This window comes from Ciconia boyciana, chromosome 8 (assembly GCF_034638445.1).
Source record: "Ciconia boyciana chromosome 8, ASM3463844v1, whole genome shotgun sequence".
NCBI classification, from domain to species: domain Eukaryota; kingdom Metazoa; phylum Chordata; class Aves; order Ciconiiformes; family Ciconiidae; genus Ciconia; species Ciconia boyciana.
This window is the reverse complement of record NC_132941.1, coordinates 43589267-43604903: the sequence shown is the minus strand read 5'-3', so window position 1 is coordinate 43604903 and position 15637 is coordinate 43589267. Positions and strand designations below refer to the sequence as shown.

The 15637-nt window shown below is 38.6% G+C and overlaps 1 protein-coding gene across 6 annotated transcripts in view; it reads right to left on the bottom strand.

Annotated features, from left to right (window-relative positions):
* USP54 (ubiquitin specific peptidase 54) overlaps positions 1-15637 on the bottom strand; it is a 106763-nt gene that overhangs the window by 44047 nt on the left and 47079 nt on the right. For 5 of the 6 annotated variants that reach the window (XM_072869641.1, XM_072869640.1, XM_072869645.1 and 2 more), the window contains exons 2-3: positions 10554-11413; positions 7684-7776 (exon numbers count right to left, since the gene is read on the bottom strand). In XM_072869641.1, coding sequence (XP_072725742.1) covers positions 7684-7776; positions 10554-10700 — 240 coding nt within the window. In that variant the 5' untranslated portion in view covers positions 10701-11413. The remainder of the gene's footprint in view (positions 1-7683; positions 7777-10553; positions 11414-15637) is intronic. The other variant, XM_072869644.1, reaches the window with a different exon arrangement.

The following is a 15637-nucleotide window of genomic DNA, read 5'->3' as shown; positions in this document are numbered from 1 at the left end:
TTGTAGGAAGTTGCAAAAGCACCTCAGAGTCAAAAGCACTTGGGGGGGGTGTGGGGTGTGGTTTTCAGTGGGTTTTGGCCACGGTTTTTCAGGGGGTGGGGGTGTTTCCCCTTTTCCTTATTTTTCAGGATAGGTTCTTTGCTCACCTTCAGAACAGGTCTTTCTTGTCTCTCAGCCTTAGATGGACAAGTGTGGCATTTCCTGAAGTTTCATCACTGAGTTATCTCAGTCAGATCTCTCTCCTTAATTTCAGGTCTTGTCCTTGAGCGATACTGTTAATGACTAACACATTTGTTCCATGTATAGGTCTGAAAGCTAGCTGGGCACAGACCAGGAAAGCACTGCTGATTCTGCCCCAGGCGTTTTCATGACACCTTTTCTCCAAGTGCTTCTGGAACTTAATAAGAACTTTATATATGAAACATTCAAACTTTGTTCTCTTTCAAAAACTTCTTCACCTGAATTTGAAGATAGTGAAAACCCCATTATCATTAATGGGGTTTCACCACACTGATGATCTCTCTCAATGGCTACATTCCACTCAAATGAATGTATCATCCCTAACAGCAGCAAGAATATGAAAAGACACTGCTGAAAGCTTCATGAACACAGGAAGTCTCTCCTGTCTTACCAGTTTTCAGTAACTAAAATTAAGGATGAAGAACAAAAAAAAAATTAGCTTAACATAAAATCTGAGCAATTACTAATATTGTATTAGCAGCAGTACTTTGATTTGTACACTTATGACCTATTCTTGGCATGTTGGTAAGTCTACAAGCCAAGACAAAGAACAGCATGAGCAAGGGATTTTTCAGATAGGAAGTATGCCTTCTGGTTACACTGCATTCCTGCGGTCTATATAAAAAGAACCCCATCTCCCTCCATATCCCCTTCCCTACAGATCTTCAAAGGTCTGGAAAGGGTGGCAGAGACAGCAGAATTAGGAAGCACAGGCATTCTTTAAGATTAATAAATTGCTGAAGTCCATCTAGTTGCATCTAGTCCTTCCCCAAGTACTAAGTCAAGATCAACTACAATGACATAGTTGATCTTTCGCCAGCCTGCTCTCAGAGGCATCCAAATCTGGAAATTCCTTAACCATCCCAGGCAATCTATTGTAGGGCCTCACTTGGCTTATTACCATACAGCAGGCTTTTTCCTAGTTTTCTAACTGGAAGCTTCATGTCCAGTTCTACTACAGATCTGGGCTTCTGATGTACATCAGAACAAGGGCTTGCAGAGTCAGTGGTCTCCCAAAATAATCTCCTCCCATTTGGGAAGTGTGGGGAATCAACATAAACCTTCTAAAGCTTCAAAGGAAAACCACCTAAGGTTTGAGACAAGGAACCTTTATCATACAACTATTCAAGTTAAAACCTGGCTTTCTATTTCAGAATGCTAAAATTCACATGCATGATCATAAACCGAGTTGTTCTTCATTTGGTTAGAGAACAAAGACAGTAATTATTCTTTGAGGTAATTTATGGGATTGACATTTTAGAGTTCTTTTCAATTTTAAAGATTTGGAAAAATGAAATATATATGAATCCCTCCACAGTTTACAAGATCTGCTCCAAATTGTCTCTAACAGTGTTTGGAATCCATTTTCTCCCTAGGAAAGAAGTATTCCATTTATTTGGGGTAAATTGAAGTCTGCAATGTGTATCTAACCATACCGATAAAACAAACCCCAGACTTGATACATACATGCACATATGACTTTTTAATCAAGCATATAGAAGCAGGCTGGCATAAGAATAAATTGATGGCTGAAGACAACAGGCAACAGCTACTGAATCAGATCAGTGTCCATGCACTGTAAATCTGAGTTCTGTCCTTGGCAGCTTTCTAAGAACTAATTATTCTTTTCCAGCATTGTGCAGGAGTTCCTTCTGTATGGGAGTATTGCTGCAGCTCTAGCAGCGTGGTATGTCTTTCAAAGAACAAAACATGTTCCCCTCAAATGCATTAGTATTCCCTACATGAACAGTTTTTGCCTTTTAACAAAAGCTACAAATATTAACATGGCCAATCCTCATCCTTCTCTCACTGCTCAACATACCAACATTATTCTTGCTGTCACTCAATTGTGACAGTATTTTTTCTTTTTTTTTTAAACCTCCTCTCCATTTTAGTAGCATGCCCTTCTTATCCCATTCCATTCATTGGACTTTTTTTTCTTGTCTACAGTACCTAATCTCTCATCCAGAACACCACACTCTTCTGATGCAGCCTCTTACTCAGTGCAACAACCTGTTTCAATAAAAATTCTGGCTGCTAAAATAACTTTTCTCCCATCCAACCACATCAGCCTCCACCCAGAGTATTTCCACTAGCTCACATTTCTTCCCCACATTTCCTCATGTTATATTCTCCTTCAAGGGTGCAAATAATTCTACCTCTATTTGGTTTTGCATCTTTGGATCTCTTTCCAAATCTCCAAGTCTGATAATAAATCAACCTAGATTTCCATTATTCCTTTCTTTTACAGTCTCTCTTCCATTTTTACTCGCACTATGCCCTAAACATTAACATAAGGTCCCCAATATGAACTGTAAAGTCAGGCACCCTTGGCTACTACCAAAATCAAATAAATATATACTTTCTAAACAAAACTTGTGGGAGGGTGTTAGGAAAAGAAACCCAAATCACAGTGTGTCCACATCAACTAGGTGACAATTTATTAACTGCTTGATCAAGATCAAAAAAGGCAGTCATTATTTGGAAGCTTCAATTACCAGTTTATTAACTCAGGAAGCTGTACTTGCTGCTAGTTTATTTGTCAGGCAGTGCCAACTGAAAAAAAGAGTTTAAACAATGAAAGTAATTATTTTATATACTTTTACTACTGTTTTGCCCTGAAATACTATCCTAATTTGGAAAAAAAGCACAAAAGAGGATGAAATCTTTGCAACAAACCTATTGCTGCCTCAACCATATAATGAACTTTTCTTAACAAATCCCTCCATTTCAATCAAGTGACTAATCAGAACCATGAACTATATTCATTCCACTTCTTTAAAGCACTCTACTACCCTATTGTTCTCAGTTTTCTCCTTAGAAAACAACATCATTTCTACACAGAAAATTCACATTCTTCCTGCTTTTGTTGCACATGACAAAATTACAGAAAAGACCAGCCCTACTGGAATTTATCAATCAATAGAGCATTCTTCTTTGCAAACTACAAAAAACACTCTGTCCTATATCCTGGCACTATGGAGCTCCCAGTACAATCCCTGGAAGGAGAACAAACTCTCTGTGGCATGCTCAGTACAGTGGACGGATTTCCCCCTTCCTGCCCTCTTCCAGCTGTGATAAACAAACACCAAAGCAAAGTCATGCTCTAGAAAAAGGAAAATAAGACAGAACACAGTAGACTTCAACATTAATAATAAATCAAAAAGCTGTTCCAGTGTTACAGCAGGCAAACCACATAGTGGTAAGGACAGCTTGTGTGCTGAAAAAAAACACTTAAATAATGCCACATCTTAAGGAACAGTATTTGGGATTCCAGCACAGAGTCTACAGCTCTGCCTTGTCTTTGTGTATCTGTTGATGCAAGGTTCCTTCAAAATAACTAATGAACGTATGCCTGGAATGATTTCAAGGTTCTTTTTGTAGCCACATAAACATAGCCAGGTAGAACAGCAAGTTTTAAAACCACTTATGGAAGTTGTGCAATGGATGTCTTCAATGCGGTACAAAAATAAAATGTGATTTGATATCAGGTATGACATCACTGTCCTGTGATCCCTCATTTTATAAATAACAGTAATTTAAAATTACAAATAATATTTATAGAGCTAGCTGAGCATTTACAGTAAATGCTGTGCATGACATCAGAATTCCTAGAAACAGTTGCAGCAAGCCAAGAAAGTGTGGAAAAAATACAATTTCTTTGGTGTTATTCAAAGGCTAAATTTAGCTTATTGAAGACTATCTTCCTCTGAAGTCAATGGGAAGAGAATGTCGCCTTTAGAGCAACAGTTCAAAGTAGGGGAAGAGCGTGAACCCTCTCTGCACAACATAGGAGGTATCCTACGAAGGGAACCTGGAGTGGAGGCAGGGACATGACATATGCTCTTCCCCCCAAGTACTGCCCCTTTCCCAGGCCAGGCTGGAATCCAAACATGCCAGCATGCTTTGGAGAAAACATGTCCTGCCTCCTCTTTGCTTGGTCTGGACAGGTATTTCGGGCAGATCCACCTGACAGCATGCAAGGCTAATTACCTCTCCCCAGACCCTAATGGGAGATTTTCGCATGGTATAGAGCTCCAAATTCTTGGGTTCCCACTGGATCCAGCCATATCTTCTCCCTCATCTTAGCAAAGCCTAAGGCAAGATTCAAGAGAAAGAGGATGTCAAAGACCTGGAGGCTAAGCTGGCATTACTCTGGCAGGTCTACAGAAAGGCTTCCAGAGCAGACGGGAGGGCTGTGGCAGGGGAAGGGAAGGGATGATGCTGCTGCACTGGGACACAAAACATGCTCTTGGTGATGCTTACAGTATCAGGTGCGTATTAAGCACATTATCCCATTAGTCTTACACAAGTTTACACATAGTATGTACCAGACAGCCAGATTTTTACAGGAGGAAAAAAAAAGAGCAGTTTGAGAACACTGATCCAGAGGGCAGCAGAGAACAAGCGAATACCTTAAACAGCCTTTTTTCCCCCTCTGCTGCCTGCTTAAGGAGTTTATGAAGACGAATGTGATCATCTCCACGGTTTGGGGCTATCGCTTTTGCATACCTTTATCATGTAGCATCCCTACCTTTTCAGTTGCATGCAATCAAGACAGCCTATGTTTCTAGTGTTTGGGTTTTTTGGGGGGGATGAAGGGAGGTTTGCATCCCCAATTTTACTTAGAGTTAAGTGACACCCTTTATTACTCACCTTTATAATATTATTTGACTTGATAACAACATAAAAATGGGGGAACATTTTCAAATATTTATGTACACACATCAACATTTTACACAAGTTAATAAAGGTGGAAACTCGTCACGGGATCACCCAGAGAAAAAACGTAAAATTGGGAGTTGTTTTATGAACATAGGGGAAGCAGGAGCAAAACAGTCCTATAACCTGTAACAAATTTATACGTATTTTTTCTCTTGTATAGTTTTACAACACATGTCTGTAAACTTTCTGAAGGTTCTGGAATAGGCTTGGGTAGAACACACTGAAATTTCCCATGAAGAACAGACTGTAGAGAGAGAAAACACTAACATTTTGGTTTGGATTAAAGCCAGTTGGAATTCATTTTACTTTGTCAAGTATTGGTTATTGCTCATATGCAGAAATACTTGTCCAGATAATTCTTTACTTGTTTACGCATTTCTTCAGAGTTTTTCACTGTACACTGAGTTTTGTGAGCTATAGGAATTCTGCACACAACCAGATGCAAGTTTTTTAAAATGTGCAAAACTACTTGAGGATTTGGTGCAAAGTTATAGCTTTGTTGGAAACTAAGGGTTGTAACACCTGTCTAAGCATGGCATTGGTAAAAACTTCAGATAGGTAACAAACCAAAAAAATCCTTGCAGATATCTGGGAGCAAGAAGAGAGAGCAGCAATTTTTTTCAAAGGCTGCTTAATATAAAAAATAAGCATATGGCTGCAGGCATACAATTTATGAATTCTGCCACTCTACCTGTCACTTCCAAGTTTATAATAGCATACTGCACACTTCAGCAAGACATCAAAAGCAAGGATTTTATAACAAAACTAAGCACTCTTCTAGCCAGTGTCTGCTTTTAATACATATATTCCAGAGATCCTGCCATCTTCCAGTCTTACTGTAGCGCTGTAGTCCCCTCTCATAATGGTACTGCTAATCCAGATGCATCTTTGTCCAGAGTTCATCTTTCAATACCAGTTCCACAAAGGTTCATCCTCTCCTTTTTCCTATAGGAATTTTTCGCCCCCTCCTCTTTTTCAGTAGTCTCATTCAGAAAAAGACTTTAACTATTATCTTTATACTAAAACCTCTCAACTCTGCCTCAGAGTCTAACCTACTTTCATTCAAACGGCAGAACTTGTCTGATCTCCTGGTATTTCCTTGCCATATCTTGCTGTTAGGTTAAACCTCAGAACAGCAAAAGCTTACATTCATTATAATTTCCTAAATCCTTTCTTTCTGTCCTCATCTCAGCTACCAAAGAATGCCAACAATCACTTGGCAATACTTGAGGGTATGACCCAAGAATTAGCTTTGAATTATTTATCCCACTGAACTTAATGAACTCAAACCAGATCACGCCTAAGTCTTGCCATTTGCCTACAAGGAAGGGGATATATTTAATATTCCATCTTTTCTTTGTCTGGATAGCTGTATTTCTCACTTCGGATGTGCTATCTAGCTCCTAACCCACTGTTATATACTATTCTGATGATACTGCTGTAAATATCCTGTCTCATCATTTCAACAGATATATCTTGAAACAAATTTCCCTTCAGAAGGAAATTACTTATCTTCTTTCATGCCTTAATAGCCTTCTCTTTGCTGTTCTTTTGCAAGGGAAAACCCCTCAACAATAGTCCAAAAACTCACTAGATAACTCATTTCAAGCCTGTCTCTACCACAGCACCTGTAAAGTCACTTAACAGTAGCAATACAGCTATTATACTACAAATATTGCCTGTGAACTTCAGATGATCTTAATTTAAACCTTGCACTCTCTATTTTGCCATATTTATAAGGCATGCTGCCTGTCCTTTTTATTACTGCACACAGAATTCATGACACAATAAATTCTCCCACAGCAAATTTAAATATTTAGTTGGATTTTACAACCCATTTGTGATCAAAGAAAATGACTCAGTCCCAATTTCAGAAAGAAAAATCACTACTCAGGAAGATTAAAGCTGGTATTTCCATCATGTTTGCATCACGTCCATTTCTCCCACAAGGCTAGAGGGAGTTGTGGATTTGAAGTAGCAAAACTTCGAAAGGAGGGCACAAAAAAACAGAAGCGCTAAAAAATTAATGGGTAGAGACAAATGGAGATGTAGGATTGCACAGTTTACTCAAGTACATAACAGTACTCAGAATCAGAGCTAACATCTAGATCTTACTGTCCAGGCAGCATCTATGACAGCCAGTTATTGTATCTGCATCTACAAACAGAATTGATTTTTTTTTTTAAAAACAGACATCACAGAAAGCTGAGTCATTTAATGCGGACATCAATATTTACAGTAGAAAATACCTTTTAGTCTTACATAATCAACAGTTTTGAACAGAATGGCTTAAAGCTAAATGGCCTTCTCCATGCTGACATTTAAAGAACCTCTGAAGGAAAGGTAACTTCTGAAGAGCATACTAACTGTATACAGTATGATATTTATAAACCAAATGATAAATTAGAAAAAACAAAGCAAACCGATGTTTTACCAGCTGAACTAATCTTTCAAACAACATGGAGGCTTCACAGTGATCTGAACTCCATTGATAAGAGTCATTGTATCTGAAACTTCACCTACACTATTTTCATAATTTATTGGCTTGAACATATTTTAGAAAGAGTACTATGAGTGTCTTGGGCCAGTATCTATCAGAGTTACCTTTGCTCTCACAAATTTCCAGATGTAAGTTTGATTACACATATTAACCAAATACCAGAAATATTTTTGTTCAATTTTTTAAAAAATAATTTTTAATTTAATTCCAACTTTTACCTTAAGAGCACAGAAGATGCAAGAATCGCCCATACATTTGTGCGTTGTGATTTGCCGGAAACTGCGACGAAAAATGTCCAGGTGCCAGAGAACCTGAAACACAAAGGGGCACAGCCAATTTTATGAATATATATAAAAAATACTGCATAAAGCTCTGACTAAAATTGCACACGCTAAATAATCCCAGAACTACACTAGTATCAGTGAACATCACTTTTAAAACAGGATGCCTTTTATCTAACTGCAAGTTGACATTTTCATCTTTCTTCCTCAGCTGTAGCATTCACATACATTAATTCGCAGTAGGACATCCCTCTGAATTTCTTGCCATGTGCTTTTAGACTAAAACACTCGCTTCTTTGTCCATGTGGCAGTGCCAACTTCAACAGCACTTGCCCTGATGGCTCCCCAGCACTGGCACCACGGCCAGCCATTGTGCCGCTGCTCCATGAGGCTTGGGCAGAGATGCCAAGGACACCCCACCAACCACTGCGGCCAAAGCTCGCCCATCCTTCCACCTCCTAGCCAGCCTCCTTGTTCGGAGCAGAAAGCCCAAACACTGGAAAAATGGAGCACCAGCAGCATATACATTAACAAGTTCTTGCAAATCAAAATGATAAATTACTAAAAGCTGTTATGCCCAATATTATCATTATTAAGTGTATTTAGATGCCATGATACTGGCAGATTTCTAACCCTAACCTGTGTGAGCAGTTATACTTTTCTCTCAGGACAGGTATGGTGGTAATACCAGGTATGTGACTAGGTATGGTCACAGCATATAAAAAGCAAGCAGGCTTTTTATATGTTCTGCTAGCAACAGCGAGAGGCAGCATTTGCTGTAACAGCACCAAGTTTTATTCTTAAATTTTACCACTAAATCTGTGCAATCTTGGGCAATTATCTAAATTCATATCTGTAAAATAGCAAAAATATCGATCTCTGAGGTGTTTCACAGTCAGCTCTTTATATATAATGTGGTCAGTGCTGGCTATTTCAGCTTCAACTAACAATAAGTGGACTTTCTTGTAAGCCTCAGAGCCACCAGCCTTTCAGGATGCAGAAGTTTGCACTGAAAGAAGCCCTGACCTAAATTGTGTCCTGCCAGGTTCCGGACAGAGCAGCAAGGTCCAGGCTGGCATATGACTGGCTAAATGCTTCGTTAGCATACACAGAGGGACCAAACTTCTTATTTCTGATTAATCTGTCCAGAGCAACCAGCTAGAAAAAAATTTGGCACTCTGAAAAACGCTGTGCTGGTTTCAAGAAGTGTTTCCAGCTGGAACAAGGTTAACTAAACTGTAACACACAAGTGTTACCTAAAATTATATTTAAAAACACATTTATTGAATACTTAATCTGTGAAGTTTCCCAAAACTTCAGGATTGTCATGGCTATGTTTATACTCAAACTCTCCCTATATGTAAGGGCCTGGGAGTCGACATAAGCCTTGGAACCATCTGATTACACACAACTTTCCTGAAGAACTACTGCAGACTTCACAAAAGGACAAAAAAAAACCAACCCAAAAAAACCAACCACACACACATTTAGGAACAAGTCCAATTTTTTGATGTAATTGCCTTTGGAGTTTATCTTGAATGTTTATAGAAATGTTTAATAGTAAGGAGCAACAAACATTCAAGAACCTCTCAGACTAACACTGAATGTTAAAAAATTAAGATAAGAAAACACTAGAAGTATATATTTTATGAAATTACCACCATCTTGGGGTTTTGTTTTGTTTTTGTTGGGTTTTTGTTTTGTGTTGGTTTTTTTTTAATTCAGCTTTGACTGTAAATATTTTTGACATCCTATCTCTCTTGAGCTTTAGAAGAAAACAGTTTACGTAGAAGACCAAAGACCGGGTCGTAGGATTTAATCTTCATGTATGGCATGCAGCTGATGTTAAGGCTCTACTTAGTTCTGACCTAGGTTCAGTAACTCAATATTATGAGGTAGCCAGTGATTACACCTTACAACTTAACAAAAGCAATTAATATGATACATCACTGGAAACCCCACTGTTTTTATAAGTTCCCTTTGTACCCAGTCCTGTATCTCATGGCATATTAAGCCTATTGAGGGTCACTGATGTTTCTATTTGTATTATTTGCATCACGGGGGTATCTTGAAGCTAGTTGAGAACCTAATCTTGCCCATGGAGAAAAAAGAAAAAAAAAAAAAACCACAATGACACAGTCTGTGCTACACAGACAAGTCATATGAAGGGAAGAAAACTGATGTGGAGAAAGGGTTTTAAACTCTGCAGCCAGAAGGACTGAATCTCACATGTCAGACATATAAGAGATCTAAATGGTGACAATACCACTATAGCAGCCATACCATTCCACCAAATTTTGACACAGGAAAAGGTGTTTCCTCTAAATCAAAAGGTAAAGACTCAATCATCTAAACAAAGCTACAAAACAGCAGTTAGAAAACTGGACTACATAAAAAGTATCTTGTATAGGTGTTATCAACCCTTGAACTTGACTGGTTCAACAAAAAAAGTCAAATTTACTTTAAGGAGTAGACATACTGCAAGCTATGCAATATTCTATTATTTTAAAAGAAATTTTCTACATATATTTTCATCTTTGGTTGACATATTACAAGTTTACACAAACAAGAGATTCAAGTACACTACATGAAGGCTATGTGAATGTCGATTTAATTTTCAGGTTTTCCTGGTGAAAAAAAGCTGTTCTATAACTCAACTAATCTGCATTTCCAAATGTAGCCTTATTCTATCTAGGCCCACAAACAATTATGTAGTCAAGCCTGGCTAGATTTGTTGCACAGTTGAGCCTAAGAAAATACTGCGACAGAGGACAAAGACAGAAACATTTTTTATTATGTGCTCTTACCTGTAGCGCACTATTCAGGAAGCAACTGTTCTGTCCTGGTTCATTGCTGAGACCTTTACTGGGTGCGATTGAGGTTGTATTTCGTGGAGTAAACATGCCCTGCACATTCCCCCGACCCACAGAAAAGTAATTTCTTTTCCAAGACATCTTCCAGTTTCAGCTGTACAATATGCAGGTTTAGGCTGGCAGAGTATTTGGCTTGATCAGACCCTTCCTTTATTTCACCAAAATTCAAAACTGAAACAACATCCAATCTTCTTTAAATTATAGTTTAAACAGAATTTATCCTTTCATCAGGACACAAGCAGTTTGCTTCTTTTAAATCCAGCCCAGGATGCTATTCTTCATCTGATGCTTATGTATGCAAAAACCTCTTTTACAAGCAGCCACATACAAAGTTTGCAAAGGAAAAGAATCCATGGTCGCGCAAGTTCATCTGTTATGCTGCTTCTCCCTTTTCCAAACAGGCAGTGACTTCAGGGAACAAATGGCAAATTAAAGAGGTCCCAGAATCAAGAAGAAAAAAACAACAGCTACTTCCAACACCCCAAAAAACGCAGCTTCTCTAATCCTTTTATAATTCTCCTGCAGAAGATGGGAAAAATCCAATTAGTAAGGGAGCAGAGAAACCAAAACCAAAATAAAACCTTGGCAGCTCCCTTTTGGTTATGTCTATCTTGGGTGATGAAAGAGACATCATCCTCACAGAGGAAAAAGAAGCAACTCCAGGACTTGAGAGTGAAGAGCTTTAAAGCAGCAAATAGTCTCCGATACAGTTCTTCTAATTCTGCGTGTGCTCTTCAGATTTTTCTTCTCCTGATCCTCCTTTTGCAATCGGAATGCCCGGCCGTGCCAGAAAGCTTGAGAGAGAAAAATAATCAAAAGGCTTGCGTCATTTAATTACTCTCTTGGTTTTGTGGTGTTCTGCCAAGACCAGTGTTGCCTCACCTCCCACAATACACTGAATCTTCTGAGACAAAGCAAAAAATACAAACCTTCCTCCACCCAAAAAATAAAATAACATGGAAAAGAACAGAGAATTCCAAGAAAAGTATGTAAGAGCAAGAGGGCTGGGGTATAGTGGAAGGGTTAAGATGGAAGTTAGACTAAAAAATAACACACAACATTCATGTGAACTCCATTGCAGTTTTCATATGTATCCTTTACAAACTTGAACTGTTAAATTTCTTTAAGATATCTTAGTCATTCAAACAGTAGTACGAGGATTTGTGAGTCTGAATACACGCTAGCACGTTGTCCACCCTAGAACTGAGATTTAGCACTGAACTTGGAAGGCCAAGAAGACAAAAGCACCAGGCTCCCCCCTTACTTAGCAGCCCACAGCTCTCTCCAGAACAAAACAGTCTCCAAATGTTCTTAATCAGAAACTATGTGCATCTCTATAAAAAGTTACTTAATCTAGGCACGCAGGATATACAATGTCTTCCAAAAGACATTGATGCTTCTGAAGCCACCAGAGGAATCATTCAAGAGAAACTGCTCTTCGCACCACAAGTTCACTTTTGCCCTTATCTCATAAGAAATGTAAAAAAGAATTTGATCTAAGAAATTCCTAGAAACAGGAACTACAAGATTCATGGCAAAACATTTTTTTTTAAAGTACTCGCAAGTGTAGCCCACCTGTATTTACTTTACAGACAACTGCATAATATTTTCCAGGGACATTCCCAATGACATTTAGGACTATCCCATTTTTGATACACATGAGAACAATTGAAAGTACCTATCATGGCTGGTATAAGCAAGGTAACTATTCCACATGTTCTGAAGTAGTAATTGCAGCATAAAGTCACTACAAAATAGACACACATAGAGTCTGTGCATCAGCAAAAACTAACTAAGAGAATAATTCCTTACAAAGATATCCTGGGTATCTGTGAAGGCACGTTTTTCACCTTCCACACAATTATAAGTTCTTAATCTCTGTCAAAACACAGAAAGAACTTCCTCAACATCTGCAAATGTGTTACAGCAGCCTAACCAATTCCCTTCTAGTAATATTTTGTTTGTACTTGTACTAAACTCATTCTACAAATATTAATGAAGTCTCAGCGTTGCTGTAAGGCAGGCAAATATCTACATACAGGCAAATATTCCTCTTGGTTGCCAGTGTGCCATGCAAAATTTTCAGATGTGCTTGCAAGCCTGCAGACACAGACCATTACCATGCCCGTCGCACAACATTCCTGAGCACTGAACATATACAGGATTCATTTCAAAGCAATTTCAGCCTCAGCCCCCTTTCTTTGCTCAATCCCTTAATGAACCATGAGCCAACCATACTGTGTGAGGTAATTCAGTTTCAAGCAGCAATTTAAGGATCTCTGTAAACCAATACCACTTGCAATAGATGCAGTGGCTAAACCTGCACCGCAGAGACGAACAGAACGCCACACGGAATGAGCTGAGGCAAGCAGGCTCTGTGTTAACTCAGAAAAATCCCTGAGCCAAGCACTCTGTCTTCTCCTTTCCACAGCACCTACAGAAAAATGGAAAATACAATCCAAAACATGCCCAAGAGGTACAGTTGTGAGCAGCGCCTAGTCAGTGGACTTCAAGTTCAAAACAGGATTCTGCTCTCAAAATGGGCTGTAAAACTTAAAGTAGTTTTTAAGCCAAGCCAGTTATGACAAAGTGAATATGTTTTTTTCTATTGATTTTTATTGTCTTGGAACTAGAATCAAATTAGAGGCTTTGTAGTTTGCCTGTCGTTGCAGAAGACTATTGCAAGCTGGCCAGGACTCTCGCAGCAACTGTGCAAGCCTACTACCTGCACTGCATTTGCACAGGCTTAGCAGAACTAATTTCTTATCATGTGTTCGCTATGATCGCTCACAGGAGCGAGTTCAGTCTGCTCAATTGGCTATATGGCCTTTGCAGAGTTAAGAACAAGCAGAAAACACTTAAGCTGGTAACCACCCAGTTATGACAAAACCAGATCTCTGGAGATAAATGCCAGCTTCACACTTTGCCAACCTCTAAAAACTTCCCAAAGTTATATAATAGCTACAAAATGGAATCCTAATTAATCTGAAATATATGTAAGACACTATTTGTATGGATTACAGACCCACTTAGCTTCTGCTCATACCATAAAAAGGGTAACAAAAAGCAAGCAGGAAAAAAGGATTTTTGTTAAATCCAACCATCATTATTAAAATACCCTGTTTTGTTTCCACCACCACTGGCCAACCATCAGTAGAAAAAAAGCTAGCCATCCAATACTTTAAACACCCAAATACAATTGCTAAGAAAACAGCAGTGATCTGTAAAGGAAGAGGAAGGCTACTGCTGTGCAAGCCTGTCAGCAGATGTACGTGTTCTCCAAATGTGCTACTTCTCCCAGATACCGTGTTAGCTTGTAAGCGGTTCCAACCACAGAACTAAGGAAAAACAAAATTTACTTTCGGAAATGAAATCATGATAACACTTTGATGATACATGCCACAAGCTTCAGAGAATATAGTTAAGTGAGAAGAAAACATTTTCATATATTATTTCTGATTAAAGAAGTTTTTGAGAAAGACTGCTCCCCTCTTAAGAACACATAAAAGCCAACAGCTTTTTAATAGTACAAAGAAAATCCCTACAATTTAATTGCTGATGGGATTTCCCAGCCTTCTGTAGCATTTTAGTGTTAGGTGACACCAACTGTAGCTCCACATAACTCTTGCATTAAAAAACAGAACCAAAAAACCAGCACACACAAAACAAAAAGCAATGAAAAAAACCACCAAAAACCCCAGATGACAGATTCAAAAGCTATAGCTACTCTATGTCCCAGTGGCATCTTGGCATGACTCCAGAAAACTGAGTCTGAAGTAAAAGAGAAAGGTATTATCCTTACAGAAAAGAGACAGCATTCTCATTGCTGGAAATTTTACTAATACAGAAATACAACCAAAGTAGGAGGAGTGCCAGATGCAAACGTGTAAGTGATGCTCTTGGTTCATTACTCAAAACATTATCTTAGAGACACAATGAATGGAGGCAGAAAGCCTAAAAACTTTTAAGGTACTTTAATTTTATCATATTAAGAACACTATTCACTGGAATAAAGCACAAAATTAATCTAGCCAGTGTGATTAAAAAAAACTATATCCCTGAAAAGTTGCACAGCCTTATAATAATGTTATACAAGTGTTATAATATAGAGTAAATAATAGATAAAGAAATATATAAAGACTAAATAATAATAATTAAAAAAAAAAAAAAGGAGTCCAACATTCTAGATATTCCCTTGAATTCATGCTGTTTGGCAACAGCTTTCTTTGGGAAGGAGGGAAGGCTCCCAGTCCCTGTGCAGAGACAGGCTCAGCACACAAGAGAAGGGCATGGGGCACCACTCCCCTTGCATCTCCAGCACTGCAACCCCAGAGCAAAGCTGGCTGTAGTTCAGCACGTACTTCTGTCCTGAAGAAACCAGAGTCTGCCCTCGGGACAGCAGAACACAGCACTCTACAGGACACATACCACAGAAGAGTTCAAGTCCCTGTTCATTCTCATATACGCTTGCTAAATCAATCACATAGAAACATAACATCTCAAGTTGCATTCTCCTTTCTCTGATAAGGTCCCACTATCACTGTTCGTTTTAGGGGGGGAAAAAAAAAATTGTAACACTCCTCTCTTACTGCAGTCTCATGTCTCTCCAAATGTTTTAGGCTATTGCTTGATGAACCATTCCAGGCACATGGCTGAATTAAAACAACCCATTTAGGAAAGGAGATGCTTCCATTTAGCACTGGGTATGGCTGAAACCACCAATTAAGTATTTATCACACTTAAATCTAAGAGCAGAGGTCCAGAATTTATTTTTCATGACTTCTGTTTCTGAATAAACTTTTAAAACACAGAACAAAGCAAATGCTTCAACATGTGAATGTGTGTGTTTTGAGAAGAGTCCCCCTCCACTCCCAAGATCCTACTACCTTTTCTGGCAGTAGGGAGTAGATTAATGGTGTTGAGGGTAAACTGTCCTTTCACATGCCACAACACCTCTGAAAGCCTAAACACATGAGAAATGGCCTTTAAATCCCTTATTTAAATATTTTTCATAACAA